Genomic DNA, 19,807 nt, shown 5'->3' with positions numbered 1-19,807 from the left:
AGTTCTCGTCAACGGTCGACATTTTTGATATTTGAAATTCCGGAAAACGCACACGTCAATGTTTTTTTCTTCGCTGCCGTGATTTGCTGTGCAAGTTGTTGCGCATTCTTTTCGCACTCATTTAGCGATAATTGCAACATTTAACGTGATTAGTCCAATCAATCGCGATTACTGGGTGGAGCTCCTCCTCTGGGTGGTGAAAATTGTTTATTTACTCAAGGATTTCGTAAGATTTGACCGTTCTCAGCGACAGTGAGGTTATGTGCTGAGGGTAGGATTTCCAGACATTCCTCTGCAGGAGGTCTTTTCGTGGCTTGATTACACAGGGAAGTCTCAACATTATGGCCAATTGGACGAGGAATGAACCACAGAATTCGTCCAGGAGGAAAAAGTGGAATCTCGACAGTAAGTTGCAAGAATAACGCAATGTCTCTCTCTGGTTTCTGGGATTCCTGCATGTTTTCATCTCTGTGTCTTCCAGACAAACAGTCTCTCGATAATCTCAAATACCAAATAGCCGAGGATGGTTGTTCACAAGTCCAATATGATTTGGCAACCAAATTGCTGGCGGAAAACTCAGGTGAGAGTCCAACGTTGTTCTTATTGGATAATAACTCCAGTTGACTCTGCACTTTTGCAGACGGAGATAACGAGAGCAAAGGCGTCCATTGGCTCACGCGGGCTGCCAAGGAGGGTCACGAGGGTGCTTTGACACTCCTGCAAGAGTGTTTTAGAACCCGTCGTGGCATCAGCGCATCAAATGAGTACGAGGTTCAGGCGTGTCTCTCGATGAGTCGGGCCGAGAGGGCGGCGAGGAAGGCTGCTCGGGAAGTCTTCCTCTGTCTGTCCAAGGGCGAGGAGTTCATCACGGCGGCGCAGCTGGAGAGCAAAATGCGAGAAATCTATCGAATCCAGAAGAATCGCCGAAGACGAGGCGCTCCTGAGAATCTGGAGAATGGCATCTCGGCAAGTCCTCAGCTCTACCGCCGCCGAGTGCTCAGTGGCGACGAAGAGGTGTTCACAGAGGCGAATCTTATTTCTGCCGCCGGACAGTATTCCCATGGCCACTTGCCAAACTTGAATCGAGTCATCACGATATCCGAACCTCATCCGCACTCCCTCGATCACGTGCCGCTGCTCTATCGGCCAATTGTGCATCCGTTTCTCTTCTGGACGCTCCTCTACCATCGCCTGATTAAGATGTTGGCCTCCTTGCCGGACTGTGACTACAGTGTGAAGATTCCAGCGCTGCTTATTGTCTACCTGACCTTTTCCAGTGACAGCACAAACTTGGCGATGTTTCTACCCACTGCTGCCTACTATCTCTCCATTCTCTTCCTCATTGTGTCCACGTGCAAGATTCTGAAGTCGAAGCACAACTACGTGGACTTTCGAATATGGTCAGGCCTCTTTCTGCGCTATGGCGATGAATCGCTGGATACGGAGAGCACCGAGGCGCAGTTTCTGAAGAACAATCTGAAGCCTTTCATGTACTTCTTCGCGGCTCTCATTACGAATCTGATGCTGACGCCAATTGTCTCTGACCAGTGGATTCTTCACTCCGAGATGACGGTAATTGCATTCGTGCTGGTCTTCATTACTCTCTTCGCCTTCATGTACTCAACGTCCTCCTTTATGCCCGACTATCTCATCCTCATCTCGTTCGGAGTGAATGTCCTCGCGAAGTATCCGTACGAGATGGACAGCGTGGTTAACCAAGGATGGCGATTTCTGGACCTCCAAGTGCCCTCATTTCAATCCTTTGTCATTGGGAATGGAATTGAGTTTTGCCTCAACTGTCGCGCACTGCTTTACCTCATCATACCAGTGTTGATGGTGCAGATTGCGGCCAGAGAGAATTGGCGAGGCATCTACAAATTTCTCATACCGCACTGTGTGACCCTCAGTTGGCTCCAAATCTGCATCTCCAGCTCTCAGTTCTCCACAATGTTTGGCCTCGTGCGAGCGACGCTAGGTTTGGCGGGAATATTCCTCTTCCTGCCTCTGTTCGGCATCGCTACTCTGCTGCTTCCTGTCTTCACTGTTGTGGACTCCTTCATCACCACCACACCAACTATCAAGCTGTCTGTAATTGCCCTGGTGGCGATCGTCATTCTCATCGGGTGCAGCTTCCTGGCCACAAATCCCACAACGCAGAAATACTTGACGTTCTTCCAGGTATGATTTTGAGAGATGGAATCTCTTGCTGAGATGACTCTTTTTCTCTTGTTCTTTGCAGTTTTCCATCTGCATTGCCGTGATTGCCATTCAAATCAGTCCAATGCTGTCGTCGAATATTGGAGTGCCGCGGAATGAAGACTCACTCTTCAATCCTCTAGTCGAGAATCTGGCTCCCATTGAGTCGTCGCACGATTTCTCTGACAGATCTTACGGCATGAGTTGGGAGGTGTTCTATCGATACTGCCAGAACCCATCCTGGGAGCACGTGAGCAAGGTCAACTCCCGCATTCGCTGCAACGCACTCAATGGAGTCACCGTGAAGTGGGATGGAACTGTGAGGGAGGTGGATTTGAGCAGGATCAGCAACAGCAAAGAGACCCTGCTCAAGTACGTGAAGCCAAAGTTTCTCAGGGATATGTTAGTGTGCTACTTTGGCGAGGAGACCACCGTCAAGTGTGGATCAAATGAGGATTGCGAGGACATGAAGGACTTTATAGAGAATAATGCCAAATGCCATTTGGGTAAATTCAACACGTAAGTTCTTATTCGATTGCTATTTATTTATAAATTTTAATAAGTTTCCTTCTAACTTAGGTATGACTATCAAATCACCGTTCGCATGAGCTCGGGAGTGTTCAAGGCGCCCACGGAGATTGCTCTCGTGGCAGAGCATGAGTTTGGGAACTTTACGATGCGCCTCAACCAGTCGGATCGCGTGTGGTTTGTCGGAGAGCTGAACATGCTTCGTGAGACTGACAAGGGGTCCGCGCAGAATCCGGGCGTGAGGATTGACCTGAAGGCGATGGGATGCCTGAGTTGCTCGGACAAGGAGCTCACTTTCGTGAAAGTGAGTGGCAGTGACTACAGATGGGAGACCTTCGGTCAGAGTTTCATCAAGTGTTGCAAATATGTACTCAACATCATCTTCAATCCTCTGCTTACCTTCAAGTGAGAGAGATCCTCGATGATGCCGGATGGGGTGCAATAAATGATTACCATTAGTGTGCGTGAGGCCCTTTGGCTTGCGTGGCCTTCTTGTGTGGCAAGAAGATCCAATCCAGGACGTCCGTGAGACCGCTGTTAGTGACAGCGCTTGTCTCCACGACTGTGATGCGCTGCCTCAACTCCTTCCGCAGTTTCGCCAATTGCAGCATGAGCAGGGCTTCGTTTCGCATCTGGCGATAGGCCAGATCCATCTTCGTCAGCACCAGCAAGATATCGGCCGTTTGCAGGCGAGGCTCCGTGAGGATGGTGTAAAGGAGGACGCCGGCAGCTGAGATCTGGCAGAGATTGGACGTGTCCACGACGTAGATAACGTGAGTAACTCCCTCGAAATATCGCCTCCAGATTGGCGCCATTGTCCCGCCAATTTCACGGATTTGCACGCTAAGGACTTGCCTTGCCTTCTGCTTATTACTCTCTGTCTCCTTCACATTGGGATTCCTTATTGTGTAGATATTCGTGCCAACAGTTGATACAGAGTAGGATGTTTCATTGATGGACTCAGTTTCCTTGAGGCAGTGAAGCAAGTGGGTTTTTCCTGAATGTATTCGCAAAACGTTGATTTTCAGGGACTTCCTTTGGAGAGTGATTGCAATTACCTGATCCTTTGGGTCCGATGCAAATGTAAGACATTTTTAGGGGATTTTCAGGAAGTTTAATCGAACATTTCCTAGGCAACCAACGGACTTGGTGATATGATTTTCAAAAGATTCTCGCGATGTTGGAGAGTCATGAGGACTTGTCCAGCTGGGTTTCTTTCCGGAATGAAAACATAAACATAACCCTCGCAAACCCGCTGAAGTGGGTTTTAATGAAAATCAGTGCAATCCTGTTCAGCAGAGCGTTTCAAAGGATGTCTCAGAACCTAGTTCAGTACATCATTGTTCGGAAGGACGTCCTCAAGGAGCATGGGCTCCACTTCATAATGGGCGAGGCTTGTTTAGTTTGTTCCGCTGTTCATTTTGCGTGCCAAGAAGATCCGGCCACGCAAGAGTACTTCAAGGACGTGGACAACATGCACAAAGTCGTCCTGGGGGTGAGAAATGCATCTTTAACAATTCACAAATTCATTCTTTAATACGATGTTTCCTTTTCTTCTTGTCAGGTTGATAATGAATCGCAATTGCTGAAGTTGGCTAATGATCTCAAAGAAAAGGATTTTTCTTTCGAGCTGCGGACAAATCCTGAGAAAAACATTCCCACTTGTTTGGCCATAAAGGTTTACGAGAAGGGAGAAATTGCTCATATGGTGAAGAAATTCAAGCTTCTGCGATAGATTTAAGTTGATGTTACACTTTGGATATAGTAATAATTATTTCTTTGAACGTTCTGTGACTACATGGTGAAAGATATCGGTGATTTTTGATAGCTCCTTTTGGAAGTATTCCACCTGCCCCTGTAGTCTCCTATTTTCCCGCTTAAGCTCTGCAATTTCCGCCAGGAGATCCTGAAGATAGAAAATCTTGTTCAGTGTTGCACTGAAAAATGCAAGATTTGCAATGAACTTACTCTGCCTATCTGAGGCTTTTCTTCCGCAATTACTAGCGTAGATGCTGGAAGAATTTCAATCTCCGGAGCACAGGCAGATGTGCTGGGCTGAGGACTCTGAACGGACGAACTCTCAGTCTCCACCAAGGGATCCAACTCGTCTGATTGATCTTCAGAAATGCTGGAAATGTTCAAGTCCGGCAGTGTGTCTGAAGCAGAATTTGCTTCGAGGTTCTTGTTGGATCGAGGATAAGTCCTGACTATCTGGATTCCCAATTCCGACGTGTTTGTATGCGGCGGAGGACTCTCAATTGAATATGTTTCGGTATCCTCATTGTCCATATCAACGTCAGGTGGGACAGCGGGCTGTTCTGACGAGGTTTCTGCAGGGGGATTTGATGGAATCGACTTTACGCAGCCAGGATATGTTTTCACTGCCTTTTCCAGTCTCTGAAGTGAACTTTCAGCCCTGCAAAACTTGATGAACTTGAGGATCTGCTCCTCCATCTCGCTCAGAGGCTCCACCAAGCCTCTGACATCTCCCAATCTCTTCGCTTCAATGGTAATAGCAGCCTGTTTCTCCCTCACTCTCCCGATCATGTTCTTCCACATCTGCAAGCGAAGGATCATCAAATACACCTCCCAGTTGTGTCTATAAAGCCTTACCTTGTGCCAGAGATGCAATTTTCGTGGCGGTCCAAGAGTATTCAGGCAAACAGTGAGATCCTCCCACGCCTTCTTCCACTTCTCAACAGCCCGGACGCCTTTTCTGCCCCGGAAGAGCTCAGGATTCTTCAGAATCACCTCAACCATCTTCTCTCTCTGCTTCGAATTGGCGTGCTTCTATAAGGCAAAGGAGGTTTTAGTCTTGATTTTAGGAAAATCAATTCTATGCATTCTTACCGATTTTATCCTCTGGATAGTGAGAGTGTGAAGAGGCTTCACTTTAATCCTTGGCATAATGTCTAGAAGCAGGAGAATGACAAAGGTACTTTCTTAGAAAATATACACAATTTCTTATCATTCAGAATTCTCACCTTTTGGATCAATTTCATCATCCATTCTTGTTGTATTTATTTACACGGTTAGCATATAAATAGTCTTTTACTTTAGTCGAGGATAATTTATCTCCAAATTACCGTGTTTTGCGATGAAAAAGACAAATTCGACTTGGGACGTGTCTATTGACAAAATATCTGCACTCAAATTGAGGAAATCCTTTGAAAATGGACAGAAAATGATCAGAATATGCGTGTAAATTCACTGATGCCCTTTTCAATTGCAAGACTATTTGACATTAGCCTTTTGCCGATGAGAAAAGTCCACATCAAGACTCAGCGTTACTCGGTTGTCGATGCGCAACTGCTGACTCACACGCTGTAATGTAATATTTAGCGTTCAGTTTTTAGTACGCATAAGAGAAGGCATAAAGCAAGAGAAAAGTCCTTTAAATTTCACTGTACAGTAACTTTATTCTTCTTACTTGCACATGGTAAAATTAAAAATCTTCACTTAACTGAGATTCTGCTCACAAGGGCATCATCTTTCTCCCTTTAACATCCGCAAAGATGATAAACTTGCAAATAATCTCATGTCCTCAAATCTCAGTCAAAAGTCTCAACATTATACGGGAATGTTGTCCTTAAGAGTAATGGAACGTTTTCTCCAAGGGGGAAGTCACTCGCAAGTTGAGACCATTAACTTTGTGATTATTTAATCATTTTTATGATTATTTGTGATTATTAATCAAATTTTGATTATTTCATACAAAATTCTGATTATTTTTGATTATTTCTGATTATTCTGATTATTTCATACAAAATTCTGATTATTTTTGATTATTTGTGATTATTTCTGATTATTCTGATTATTTCATACAAAATTCTGATTATTTCTGATTATTTTATGATTATTTGATTAAAATCGATTTTTTTGCACAAATTCTGATTTTTTTATGATTATTTTCTAAATATTTGATTAAAAATTGATTTTTTTGAACCAATTCTGACTATTTTATGAATATTTTCCGAATATTTGATTAAAAATTAAATATAAATGTAAAAATCGTGAATAATTAAAATATGTTCCGTGTTTGCCGCGAGGCGGCGCTGCCCCCTCGTGGAGAAAATAATCATTTTTTGATTATTTCTGATTATTTGTGATTATTCTGATTATTTTTCAATTTTATATGGAAAAATAATCATTTTTTGATTATTTTTGATTATTTGTGATTATTCTGATTATTTTTCATTTTTATATGGGAAAATAATCATTTTTTGATTATTTTAGTCAAATAATCGATTATTTGATTTGAGAACATTAAGTTTCCTCTAAAATCGCCTTGTGACTTCCCCCTTGGTTTTCTCAATTCTCCTGATTTCATTTGCTCGCACTCTCAAATAAATTACGTTTCTTTTGTGTGTAATTAGCGGGGAAGGGGGGACTATGTACACGACGATCCGTTCAGCTTGTGCTACCTCGTGGTCTGATTCTGGTTCTCCTGCTGAAGACGCCTCCTCTCTGCCAGCACGCGACAGCGACCGCTCTTGAGCCGCAGACTATTGATGTTGCGACTGGACAGTCTCACAATACTGTTGATGTTCCTCTTCACCATGTCATAGTACGCTCTCATGACTCTCAGCCGGTAATTGATGTAGAAGTGCTGCTGCAGGGACGTTGCACATTTTCTCCGGCACTTCTTTGGGTTGTCTATCTTCTCCGGAGGCGTCCCAGCAGCTCCTCTGCCCGGTGCATTAGTCTCTGCGGCTTTCGAGGATGTGGCACTGAATACAAAGGGATTGTCTCGCTCCGTCGGCGGGACTTGTCGCGAGCACTCGCCCTCCTCCTCATCATCATCATCTTCACTGTCGCTTTGGTCATCACACACCGCCTCCGAGAGGCTCTTTCTCCTCTCGTCAGCTCCCTGGTTCAGGTTTGCCCACATGCTCTTTATGAGATTACAATCGCGTTTCGTGTAGTTGATCACTCGAGATTTTCTCCTCGCCTGCGGCTCCTGCTCAGGACACGTCTCATCATCCCGATTGCTTCCGCCTCCGCCGCACAAGTCCTTCGCACCGCCGCTACTGCATTGGGGCGACGGACCATTTTCCGGCGCAGACTGCGAAGCTTCGTGCCTCATTTCGCTATCATTGTCCCGACTGGCGCACGTTTCCACTCCTTCGGCAAGAGCATTCATGCCGCAAGGCTGATAAATCACTGCCGAAGCGTGTCCCGATCGCCCAGATGTCAAGGGTGTGCCCTCTTCCCATGTATTCCTCACTGGATCATACACTTCCACGATAGCCAGGAACTGCTGCCCGTCAAATCCACCCATGGCGTACAGTTTCCCATCCAGAACCGTGAGCGAAAGAGCGCTTCGAGCGATCCGTATCTCAGCCACCATCTCCCAGATCTGCTGCTCAGTGTCGAAGCGCTCCACAGAGGACAGTTGCGCTTGCCCATCGAATCCTCCCACTACATAGATGTACTGATTGAGGGCAGCAACACCTGCAACAGCACACAAGAAAATCAAATTAAACGAACTCGGAGGATTGCATTGTGATTGCAAACTTACCTGCTCCACTTCGACCAATTCTCATAGAAGGCAAACATGTCCAAGCATTATTCTCTGGATGATAACACTCAACAGTCGCCAAGCGATTCTCGCCATCGAATCCACCAATAGCATAAAGCAATCGATTCACAACAGCCACACCGACTCCAAGACGCTTAGAATGCATCGGTTGGACCATGTACCATCGATCGTCCTCTGGATCGAAGCTGTAGTGGAAGTTTGAGGATTTAGGATTACATTCCTATTGGGACATTCTTTCTTATACTCACTATTCAACTGTGTTGTGATATTCTGAACCGGCTGACCCGCCGACAGCGTAGAGAAGCTCATCCATCACAGCAACTCCGACACGATGTCGAGGGACAGTCATCGGAGAGCAGGGCCTCCACTGTTCTGTCACGGGATTATATCTGCATCGGAAAGAGAAGTTCACATTCATTATTCGTCCTTTAGTGGGCAATTGATGCGGCATTACCGATCCACCCAGTCCGAGTCGTAGGAAGAGCCAGGAGTGTTGTTGCGACCGCCCACGGCGTAGAATGTTCCCTTGAGGAAGGCTGCTCCCAGGCCTGAGCGAGGCACCCTGAGCTGAGGCAGCGTGGTCCACGTCTTGTCGTCGACATTGAACGCCTCCACCACATCCAGGGAGCCCCTGAAGTAGCCGCCGGCCACGAAGATCATCCGCGTCGTGTTGGGTCGTCGCTCCTTAACCACGGGCTTCTTGTGCAGCGTCAGATCCTTGAAAATGCGCGCCAAGTATTCCCTGCACGCCGGCACCTTGCGCAACACGTCGCAGTTCTTCATCTGCTCCTTGAGGAAGCTCGGCGTGAGATATTGGCAGCGCACGGCGTACAAGATATGCTCCATTTTGGGATATCTGTTGTCCTCGTCGTATTTCACCCACTTCAGCACGGCATTGTACACCTCCCTCTCGCCCTGGACGTTCAGCTCGTCCTTCCGAATCAGGCTAACTAGCTGAATGGCTGACAACTGCAGGAACTCCTCCTCTTGGCAAATCTGCAAATATTTTCATATCATCGATGGTGGCAATCAACTGATACAATCTCTAATTGTACAGCTTGTGAACAAACACCCTCTCCAAATACTCTGGTGACTATCTCGAATTGTGTTCTTATCGCGTTGATAATGATCAACACATTGCATAATTATCGGCTGATTTAGAAAGTGAAAGTCATTCTCTGCTGCAGATTTTAACAACATCATTAGTACGAAAAATACTGACGATTTCCGTCGAGATATCGATGGTCAAACTTCACTTGATCAAATCTTGGTATGTCACGTGTTTATCACTCGATATCACTTATCTAAAGCTGTGGAAAACGTCACTGCAAAATCTTATTTTGCAGACAAACAGAGAGGAAGAAGATATTAGAAATCATATCGCCAAAATCAAAAGAATTATCATTTGCTGTGTAGTTTAATTTATCGAGAATCTTATTCTCCATCTCAAATTTAATTCCATGCAGAACTTCCTTGTTAAATCGTCGGTCATTTCCCAAAAGTTATATTCAGAGAATCCAAACATCTGGCCACAAGTGTCTAGAAATCATGCTTGAAAAGGGAATACACTCTGACTTGAACTCTCTCGCCTCTATTTATAGATCATGTGAGAAAATCGTCTTTCCTCTCGCAAAAAAAAAGAAATCTCGGCAGACTTGATTATTATGTTTTCGGGAAAGTCATCCACATACTTCATGAAAAGTGAGACACAGAAATTAGAATCAATTTTAGAAAAAAAGAGCGCACAAAGTGTCGCAAGAAAAAATTGAAAATACTACAAAATAATAACTTGCAGGTCACTAATTGGCGATCTCTGATCCGTGGAGGTTAAACGATTAGAGATATTGGCGTGTGCTTTTCACATCTATATAAAAATGATACAATTTGCTTCCACTCGCATTCCCGACGCGCGATACATATTTCATTCAACTTTGCGGAAAGACGCCAAAATATCCTAGAAGGAAGCGCCGAAAGTGAGTGGTTTTCGCGGCAAAACGATCAGGAGGATGTCCAGGCACGTTTGCTTGAAAGAATCAGCGAAAATGACGGAATGTACCTGAGTAAAATGCCTCTCGATGAATTGTATTGCCTTCTGCTTGAGACTGTCGCAGCTGTGCTGCTCGGCGAAGTTCGATATTCCAATGGCATTCGTGGGATCGAGCTGACTCTCCAGGAAGGCACAACAGGCATCGATGACGTGGGCCACTTGGAACATCGTGGCCGCTGGCAGTAATTGGCACACCGTGACTTCCGTGACACGAATATGTCCCGTGTACATGAAGAACATCATTTGACCCATTGCAGTGGGGCAAATCTGCAAATAAGCGGAAAGTATTATCAGTTGAGCAATTCGAATTACGTACATAAATCAATCAATAATAAGCAATAAGAGCAATAAAACTCACTCCTTGCAATTTAACGCGCGACATCTCAGTCTCCTTCAAACCACCCGTGAACATGGCCTTAAAGTAGGGACTAGCAGCTGATAATACGACTTTGTGCGCATGAAAGATCTCCTTGCCCACCTCCAGCATCACGTCCGTGAGCATATGGTGAGATCTCATCATGAACATCATCTTTAGCACTTCTTTGGAATACTTTGCTATGCGGAATGTCATATCGCCGGAGTCTTCTTTGATCAGAGCCACATCCTCTGATGAAGACGATGAACACGTCGAGTCACCGGTTACGGCTATCTCATCGGCAACATCCATTGGTATCTCTTGGTAGCACTGCAAAAGGGAAAGGCCAAACGGTTAGAGAGTCACCAAGAGCGCGCTTGCTGATAAGAGTGCTCCGCGAGACGACGTTTGAGGCTATTTACAGACAATCACTGTGGGCATCATCTTACGAAATACGGCCGAAGACTTTCTTCAACCTCTGATGAAAATATTCGGCCGAAAGTGAGATGAAGCGCCAAAGACATTGCTGAAGGCCTCAACATCAGCAGACAAATTCATCCGCGGGATTTAAAGGAATACCTTATAGGATTTATTGGGATTCCTTGGAATATATTGGGATTTGAAAGAATTCCGTGGGATTTACACCAATTCCTCATAGGATTTATTCCCTTTTTGTTCGGAATTCCGTGGGATTTAAAGGAATTCGAAGACTTAATCAAACACTCAACATCAGCAGACAAATTGTAGCCTAGCAAATTTGCACCGCGTCATCGAGTCAGTCGTGTTTCAACAGCAGTTATTAATTTGAGGTCGCAATCAGAGGCCAGACAATGAGAAATTGTATGTCATGATGCAAAGTTCTTTCACTCAAACCTCATCTTTTATTCATCTCCAGTTGCAAATCGGCCAAGTAATGAGGCGCTCTTCTTTCCTTTTCCCCCCCCCATCGAAGACAATCCACTTAGATAAGGCGTCAAGGCAAGAATATCGACGTCAAGATTATACAGTAAATGCAAAGTTCACTGATGTGTTTCGTCTCAAAGTTAAATGCCCCCTTCTTATGAAATTACAATCAATTGGTCGAGCGCGCAATTTTGTGGAAAGTCAGAGTTGGAGAAGTATGAAAACAGTTGGAAATTTCAAAGTTCCTCCCATAAAATGTAGTCACACGATGAAGAATTATTATTCGAAGCAATTTATAAAAGTATTTATCCAATTGAATGTTTTTTTTCCCCTCAAAAGCACTAACATAAAATATTGCACGAGACACCGGAAGATATTAAAGTAAATGGAGAGATAATAACGTCAGATACAACACCGATGATACAACAATTTTCTCCATACAGAAAAGAATACACTTTTTTCCTACATTGTTTGACAAACATTTGAAAGGTAAAGAAACCTTTTCAGCTCCTAATTATTTCAATTACTCACATTATTTGAAGAGTGGTTTATGATTTTTTGTACTAAGATCTTTCTAAGAAAATGTACGCATGCAAAATATATGCACATTTGCGTCAGATTCCATAGATTAAATGTTTGTGGCTGATTTTAATTATGGATACTTTGAGATACCGTAAAGCATCTCTAATCCCAATAAATCGAGTTAAATCCAAGATTAATTTCTCTGTTAATCAAAAATTACCACAAACGATTTCAAAGAAGTATTCTAGTTTAGCTAAAAGTCTTAATATTAAAATGATATTAATTTTGTACATTTTAGCCAAGCAACAATTGTTTCATTGTTGAAACTATACACTGAAAAAAAAAATCAATATTCATTTAACACGCTTCTTGGACGGCTCACAAGATAACCCTGTCTTGAATATTTGCCTCTTTTGCCTTATCTCGAGGAGAAATAATTATCGATGTATGACACCACTTTATGTGTGGGAAAATTCTCCCTGCTCAAATGTTGTGGGCAAAAAAGTTGCTAATACGAAAATTGATAACAACGCGATGAAGATTGCGAAAATATTCTCTCTTGCGCGGTCTTTCAGCATTATTTTAGTTGTGAATCATGGATGTATTGCAAATGACATGCTGTTGAAAGCCCATCTTATCGTTTATCTTGACAGAATCAATTGTGTTTTCCACACATTTCTTTGTCAAGTGGTGACACATTAACCGATTTAAAGACATTTTTTCACAGATAAATATTCTTACGAGACATTGGAAGCTTCGACAGAACTTTTCTTGCAAGAAAATCCATTGTTTGGGTATTTTTGTAATGACAAAATAACCATTTGATAACAATATCAAGTTTCAAATGCCATTATCAATAAACTTTCCATGATAAAATGCCAAAATCACTTGAAAAATTGAAATCTCTTGGTGACAATGGTTTCCCCAAATCGTATTCTGCGCAGCATTTGAATCGCTCTAATTGAACTTAATTTTTTCTCTAAATTTTATGGTAAATCATTAAAAATTACAACATATAAATCTTTTATATGGTCTAAAGAAAAAGAGACGTAATTTTAACGGATAAAACATTTTGGCAAAAGATAGGAGGAAAAAGAAAGACGAAGAAATAAAATTGCCAGTCATCTGTTTAAATTTTTATCAGTTTTGTGTGTTTTCTTTCTTTGTGAACACACCGAAAAAAAAAGTTGAAAAACCACAAGTTTGATGTAGGTGTTGTATGATCTCTTGAATTGTATTTTTTTTTCTTCATAGTCATTCAGGAAGGACATTTGTCTACCTTGCCATTACTCCTCGCTCCATTGGATCTATGCATAATAACAGTCTCGTTCTTCCCCCTTTTTCAGTTCAACTGAAATCGCTCTGATCTGATTGAGATTTTCGCAGTCCTTGAAAGAGGATTGCAAAGCAAACTGAAGGAACTGTCCAATTGTAGTCCTTCTCAAACTCACAATCACAACACGTTCCTTGCAAGCCTGCAATATCACATGAACCGCTGAGAGAAGTCTGTTATGCCAAGGAGACTTTCAACGCGATAAGCATATTATTTTACACACTGCGGGAGAAAATCCTTCAATTTCCCACACTTCACTTTATCCCGGGCTTTCGTGGACACTTCCTCAGACTGTGTCTGCTGTCCTGATACGCTTAGAGTTGCGCTGTGTGCTCTCCTTGTTGCCCCGTTACACTTTCACACCTTTTCTCGTCATCCGAGAGCGATTGAGGTGAAACTTGAGAGCTCCAATCGTCTTGCTGGCCACCAGTAGAATTAAATTGTGTGGCTGCCATAAACAAATGCCGCCAGAGCAGAAATATTTTCTGCTTATTCATCGTGATAAAGCCTCACACAGTCGCACACACTCTTCCTCAACATTTTCAATTTCAGTCACACATATTTGCGAGTGTTGGAGACCGGTTTAATATACGCCACAGTACATGTGCTCTCTGGCATCGACGAGTCAACAATGTATTGTCCACGCTTCCCTCCCCACGAAAATTCACCCAGCCTTTGCTTTTCCCACCTCAGATGATCGACGAAAATGTGTGACAAGGAAATCAAACATGTGTGCTTTGCCTACCTTTTTGCACGCGCGCGGCTCAATTGAAAAAATTCGCACTTTCCGAGAGAGACAGAAAAAAAATCCATACATCATCTCACTTCCCATGAAAGGTACATCGAAAACGACTTAGAAGCGCTAATTTATGTTGTTTTTCATCATATTCAATTTACACATTCCGCCCGGTCAAATAGATAAACACAGGCTAAAAAGGCATTACATTTTTGTTGGTGAGTTTTTCATGAGCCAGGCAAAATCAAAACATTTCAAAGACCTTCCTCACTTTCTCTGATGTTGGCCAAAATATCTTTTTGCCATCCTTCTCCTTACGTACGATTGTGAGAGTGTGTTACAGAGAAAAATTCCCATCTGCAAATCATTGTAATATATTTGAATTATCTAACAATACAATCCACTCGAGAACATTATCAAGATAAGACAATCCCCAACAATATATGCACAATGTTAATTGTAAGGGCAATTCAAACTTACAAAGTATAGACAATCATTTACCATCAAATGATCATTTCAAGTGAGGGAATCCTTTCGTGAAAACTCGCGTGCTTTGTGGGCCAACAAATCACATGATACTTTTTTGCTCACTTCGTCAACTCGTGCGATTTTCTTATCACAGCGGTGGTTTCTACTAGAATTTTGTGTATTCCACATTTAGCATGCGTGATGATGATTTTTTTTTGTAATTGAAGCGCTGTGTTTGTCCACGCTTTCACTTTTGGCGAAAAGAGTTGAGAAATAAACTGGTGCGACCAAATTTCCTGAGAAATTCTTTATCAAATCTGTCGTGTGATTAAATTGTATCACTTGTAATCGAAAAATAGTCGTTCCTGGTAATTTATCTCATACGTAAACACTTTTTCGAGAATGTTGTGGAGGAAAGTTTCACAATATCTCAGGTATGAACTTCCTGCCTTTATTTCTATTTGTGGAACATCCCCAAACTTCCTGCCATAAAGGAATGATCTCATTTAAAGTATCAAGATTAATTGATCCACACAGATTCATATTCTTTGCCAAGTAAATTGACTTCTAACTTTATCTTCATGCTTTTGAATAAAATCCTAAGTTCATCATAAAATAGATTCTCTGATAAATCAATCTCAATCATCTCAATGTTCTCAACAATAGGAGTTATAGAACGTCTATAAATTGAACGGCGTGAAAAGGTTAATTTTTCCCTTTGCAAAGACGTAAAATATTTTATATGAACCTTTGAAAAACCCCCTTTTCGAGTGTTATTCGCGATAAGAAGCTGGCAAAAAGTGCACAATCAGCCTGAGATCAGGGGATCGGCGAGATTGGAGTGAAACGATCCAGAAAGGGTCGCGCTGCAGCTGCGCGGCAATTCATCAAGTTTCCACAGGCAGTCGGACGAATCAATTGTATTCAAAGTGTTATTTTGCGTGTAATTCTTTCCGCGATATCTGAAGAGATGCACGTTTTCTGAGTGTGAGAATAGGCGAAGATACGGTTGGAAATGCGAATTGGAAACGCTGTGTGTGTGACGCAAGAGCACACCACCAACCGAGCTCATGGCGAGGCGTATGACAAAATTATGACTCGACAGAATGCTTCGTGATTGTGTGATCGCGTATGGAAATCTTATCGAAAGCAAGGCCCCAACTTTTTGGAGGAGAGGACACGAATCGACACCCGATCGAGCGACGCAACCCACTTGCCGGAGTTGCAAATCACGCTAAAGAGCCTCTATCTCGCTGGATCTTTACTCTTATCGGGCGAAGTTTCTTTTCTGGCCAACTTCTTATCGCAGTCGTGTACTTTCTTTGAATTTCTCCTACACTTCTCAAGGGGTTCTGTGCGGAAGGAAACATAAACAAGATGCGAACAACTGAGCTGTTTCGTCAGAATATCCCACTTTTTGCAGTGTAGAACTGCAGATAATTAACTTCCTGTTGTTTTGGAGCAATGTTTTTGATGAATTCTTCCACTTAGAATGACTTCTACTGTCTCTCAGTGCAACGTACAGATGCTCTGAACAATTGAGATTGGAGAAATGAACATTGCAGGGGTAAAAACAGCAAATTTTACCGCATAACTGAGAAAAAAATCGCTGAATCATGAATAGAAAAAAATCGAAGAATGTAAAAGTCACACCTTGCGATAACGCTAATCACTCAGGCTAAGAGAAACATCGCGAATGCAGGAAGCAAAACCACCTGAATTGATCAAAACAGCATAAAATCTACTAACCTCAATGTCACTGATGCGAAATAGAAGCGGATCAGGAAGTAAAAATTTCGTGTAAACTCTGAGGAAATGTAGCACAGATCTTATGCAATTACACACACATTTTACACGTAAAACATGTCACTTATGCAGTCAAATATCGCACGAGACACTCAGAGGACGACATGAGAGCACTAATTGTGTCGCGATTTGTGCTTTTCACGCCAAGACCACACGAAAAGTACTCACAAAATACTCTCGCGCACGGATGTGAAAAGTCAAAACAAATCCCCTCCAGTGACATTCACGGGGTTCCGGACATTTCCGGAGGGGTTTAGTACACCGAACATCCGAACAGCAGAGACACACTCTACACCGAATCAGCTGTTAGCTTAGTACATAACCTCAGCCGGCAGTCGTGTGTTTTCTTTGCTCGGAAAATGTCTCTGAAGTGTGTTTTTCCTCAGATTATCAACAATTTCTTGAGAAGAACCAGCCATGGAGCTTCTGTTTGTCACTATCACACGACGAATTGTGTGAGAAAAGCGGAGGATCGAAGGGAAATGCTGGCTTCCATGCCCAAAAAAGACGAAGGCACAATGGGTGAAAGTGTTGTTGATATCGACTCTATGATATCTAAGTGAGTTATTCTATTCTTGCTTACATATTTCGCAAATCCTATTTCTTAACTTCTCTTTCGCAGGAGCTCGAGGAACAAAATGTTCCCGGACGCAGACACCGCCAATCAGCTGTTCAATGGAGTTCCATTCAAGGAGCTGCCGATTTGTAACATCAGAGTGTCCAAGAATAACACAATCATCACGATGACTGACCACAAAGGTGCCGTGAAGATGATCAGATCGTGTGGAATTGAAGGATTCAAGAATACCAGGAAAGGAACCAACATTGCAGCTCAAGCGACTGCCATCAGCATCAGTGGGGTAAGATTTCTCAGCCACACTCTAGAATCGCTAAAATTATTCTAATTCTCTCGTAACACTTGCAGAAAGCCCAGGACTTTGGCATAAAGACCGTTCGGGTATTCGTACAAGGATTGGGACCAGGAAGAATGGTGAGAAATTGTCACTTAGTTATAGAAAAATATTTAAAAGAATCTCTTTTTATTTTTAGTCGGCGATAAAAGGACTGCAAATGGGAGGAATGGAAATCGTTTCAGTCACGGATGGCACTAAAGTTTCCTGGTGTCCTCCGAGGCCACGAAAGCAGAGAACATTGTAGAGATATTAAGACAGTTTTGCTCTGAATAGAGGAAATTATCTAGTAAACATATTCTTTCAATTTTAAGGATAATAAGTGCATTTTTGATAATATTTCAAGTTAAAATTTGTGTAAATAAGGTAAATATGTTAAAATTATGATAAAAACCGGACTTTTGATTTTACAATTCTTTGATTATTGCAATTGTCGGATAAATGAATACTTTAAGTGTTTTATTTATATTTGCACACAATCATTTGTGAGAATTTATGTGGAATTTCTCTCGACATTTGATCACGTTTATATTGAAGTTCAACTGAGAATATCAGGAAGAACTAGAAACTTGTTCACACAATGCATACAACAGAATCTTAAACATGAAACGGCGTGCGTCAAAGAATTGAGATCATTTTACGTTTTTACTTCAGTCTGTGATCACAAAAAAACCGCAGGTGCTTTTTCTAGAAAATTGTGTTGGTAATTTTCCTAAAACTCATTCAACAATTGGCCAATTATCAGTCGGCTCAAGTATTGCACATGCATTTGCGGCGTCTAACTGCAATTTCCAATATTTTTTTCACTGGTGAAGTGGGGAAAATTGGCCCAGTTCGGAAAGTCTGCACACACATGCCCAGGGTTCACACGTGAAGAGCCCGCACGGGTCTCACCTGAGTGAGTGGCGAGTGGTGGGGCCTCCAGCACGCTTGTGTTGGGAATGACTCTCAATTTCATAATAGCACAAATATTGTGACGCCGTTTACCTTCAAGCCTCGGCTCAACTTTTGCCAGTGTTCGTGGAGCAGTTTTGAAAACTCGTCGTTCAGACCATTCTTGCTGCGTGTCCAGCGAAGACCACTGACTCCCGAAGAATTTGCTGGAAGTTCCCGTTGATTGTGAATAAAGTAAGCAGCATTTTGTGGCTCAAAAGATGATCTAGAGAGTGATCTTGTGAGAATGAAGTGATTGATTCAAATTCTGCGTTCAGCGACGTTGGAGAAGGTGATTTTGAGGCAGAGAGCAAAAGATGCAAGGTACGAAAAAAGAGTTACTCAATGTCTTATCTCACCAGTTGAGTGGCCCAAATAAATAAAACAACCATTCTTTTGCAATCTCTCTGCAGAGTTCTGAAATGAACCAGCCGAGGAGACAATGATCTCCTCCATGAACAGCTCCAACTCGCTTTGGTTGATCATGATCTGGATGACGCTGCTCTTCTTCTGCACACCCTTCATCTTCATGGTGGCGATCTGCCTGCCCGAGTTGCCGCTGCTCATCCTCAGGCGCGTGTATTCAATCCCCTTCGAGCCAATTTAATCGCACCCCAGCAGTCAGACATCAAAATGTGCCATAAAACGTAGTGGCATTGAAACAACTTTTTCACACCTGAACAAATTGTTGATTCGCGTTGATCGCTTTTTTGTGCTGAAGATTCCACAATTGAGTGTCTTTGTCTTCGCGTCAACAAGCAAGAAGAGAGCTTTTTTCTGGCCACTCTTGCTCTCCATCAGTCTAAAAGCAGTGATCACGTTGGGTAATTTCCTTATCTTCGGGTAAAGATATTTTGTCCGGAGCCAAAGAGTGTGTTAAAGTTGTTAAATGTGGTGGTACAAGTGAACATGGATGGCTTGGCTGTACGTACCTACAATGTTGGATGAAATATGCACAAAAGCGGTGGAGAAAGAGAGCAAGAAGACCTTGAGCGGAAAAATACACAATAGTTTTGGGAATTTCATGGAAACCTCAATTTTTTAATTGGCAGGGAAATTTTTAAAATTTACATAAGATTCCTCAAAATATGCAATTTAAACTTTCAATACGCGCCAAATACAAATATTAGGAAGAATACAATTGAAGCGCATCAAAAGTCGTGAGCATGTCCAATTGAATTCTTGTTGGAAATAATGCCGCAATAGAAGATTATAATTTTCATGCCAAATAACAAATCATCCTGAGTGACTAATCAATCTCCTAGCTTATTAAGTATGTTTATTGTAAAGCTATATTTTATTTATAGCGATTTATCTTGATAGTAATAAAAGTAATAAGCCTCCAGTTATTTATACCTTTATATAAAAACTAGATTGAGCAAAATGCGAAAATTTAACGATCATGAAACCGCACGAAGAGGATATTTTGAAATTTTGCATTTCCATTTGGTGAAATGCTGACACTACGCCTCTTCTTGCAACATTTCGTATCTCTGTGTGAGAAAACGATCTCAGATATGAGCGAAG

General features: G+C 42.4%; 6 protein-coding genes across 7 annotated transcripts; 3 read left to right on the top strand and 3 right to left on the bottom strand.

Annotated features, from left to right (window-relative positions):
* The first annotated feature begins 63 nt into the window (after positions 1 to 63).
* Positions 64 to 3,187, top strand: LOC132258632 (wolframin). Its single transcript, XM_059756024.1, has 5 exons — positions 64 to 405; positions 482 to 580; positions 641 to 2,178; positions 2,240 to 2,715; positions 2,776 to 3,187. The coding sequence occupies exons 1-5, from the start codon at positions 342 to 344 to the stop codon at positions 3,131 to 3,133; spliced, it is 2,535 nt and encodes an 844-aa protein (XP_059612007.1). The 5' UTR covers positions 64 to 341; the 3' UTR covers positions 3,134 to 3,187.
* Positions 3,180 to 3,816, bottom strand: LOC132257970 (ADP-ribosylation factor-like protein 16). Its single transcript, XM_059755052.1, has 2 exons — positions 3,783 to 3,816; positions 3,180 to 3,721 (listed from the first exon to the last, which is right to left on the bottom strand). The coding sequence occupies exons 1-2, from the start codon at positions 3,814 to 3,816 to the stop codon at positions 3,180 to 3,182; spliced, it is 576 nt and encodes a 191-aa protein (XP_059611035.1).
* A 151-nt stretch (positions 3,817 to 3,967) lies between these two features.
* Positions 3,968 to 4,459, top strand: LOC132257745 (putative peptidyl-tRNA hydrolase PTRHD1). The gene is made up of 2 exons (XM_059754773.1): positions 3,968 to 4,219; positions 4,289 to 4,459. The coding sequence occupies exons 1-2, from the start codon at positions 3,995 to 3,997 to the stop codon at positions 4,457 to 4,459; spliced, it is 396 nt and encodes a 131-aa protein (XP_059610756.1). The 5' UTR covers positions 3,968 to 3,994.
* Positions 4,460 to 4,495: 36 nt separating this feature from the next.
* On the bottom strand, positions 4,496 to 5,974 carry LOC132257744 (uncharacterized). The gene is made up of 5 exons (XM_059754772.1): positions 5,709 to 5,974; positions 5,575 to 5,636; positions 5,338 to 5,514; positions 4,693 to 5,283; positions 4,496 to 4,630 (listed from the first exon to the last, which is right to left on the bottom strand). Exons 1-5 carry the CDS (start codon positions 5,731 to 5,733, stop codon positions 4,496 to 4,498), a joined length of 990 nt encoding a protein of 329 aa, XP_059610755.1. The 5' UTR covers positions 5,734 to 5,974.
* Positions 5,975 to 7,035: 1,061 nt separating this feature from the next.
* On the bottom strand, positions 7,036 to 16,603 carry LOC132258631 (kelch-like ECH-associated protein 1B). 2 transcript variants are annotated; one of them, XM_059756022.1, is made up of 8 exons: positions 13,545 to 13,889; positions 13,373 to 13,481; positions 10,672 to 10,998; positions 10,323 to 10,580; positions 8,721 to 9,262; positions 8,515 to 8,655; positions 8,246 to 8,451; positions 7,036 to 8,178 (listed from the first exon to the last, which is right to left on the bottom strand). In XM_059756022.1, exons 2-8 carry the CDS (start codon positions 13,406 to 13,408, stop codon positions 7,145 to 7,147), a joined length of 2,544 nt encoding a protein of 847 aa, XP_059612005.1. In that variant the 5' UTR covers positions 13,409 to 13,481; positions 13,545 to 13,889; the 3' UTR covers positions 7,036 to 7,144. The 2 variants fall into 2 exon arrangements, with proteins under 2 accessions (XP_059612005.1, XP_059612006.1); XM_059756023.1 differs by lacking the exons at positions 13,373 to 13,481; positions 13,545 to 13,889 and adding an exon at positions 16,380 to 16,603.
* Positions 16,604 to 16,732: 129 nt separating this feature from the next.
* On the top strand, positions 16,733 to 17,641 carry LOC132257341 (small ribosomal subunit protein uS11m). The gene is made up of 4 exons (XM_059754204.1): positions 16,733 to 16,995; positions 17,059 to 17,296; positions 17,362 to 17,427; positions 17,487 to 17,641. The coding sequence occupies exons 1-4, from the start codon at positions 16,796 to 16,798 to the stop codon at positions 17,592 to 17,594; spliced, it is 612 nt and encodes a 203-aa protein (XP_059610187.1). The 5' UTR covers positions 16,733 to 16,795; the 3' UTR covers positions 17,595 to 17,641.
* The last annotated feature ends 2,166 nt before the right edge of the window (positions 17,642 to 19,807 follow it).

The sequence above is a fragment of the Phlebotomus argentipes genome, unplaced genomic scaffold, assembly GCF_947086385.1.
Source record: "Phlebotomus argentipes unplaced genomic scaffold, Phlebotomus argentipes genome assembly scaffold_4, whole genome shotgun sequence".
Classification (NCBI taxonomy): domain Eukaryota; kingdom Metazoa; phylum Arthropoda; class Insecta; order Diptera; family Psychodidae; genus Phlebotomus; species Phlebotomus argentipes.
The sequence above is the reverse complement of the archived record's forward strand: the minus strand, read 5'-3'. Positions and strand labels throughout refer to the sequence as shown.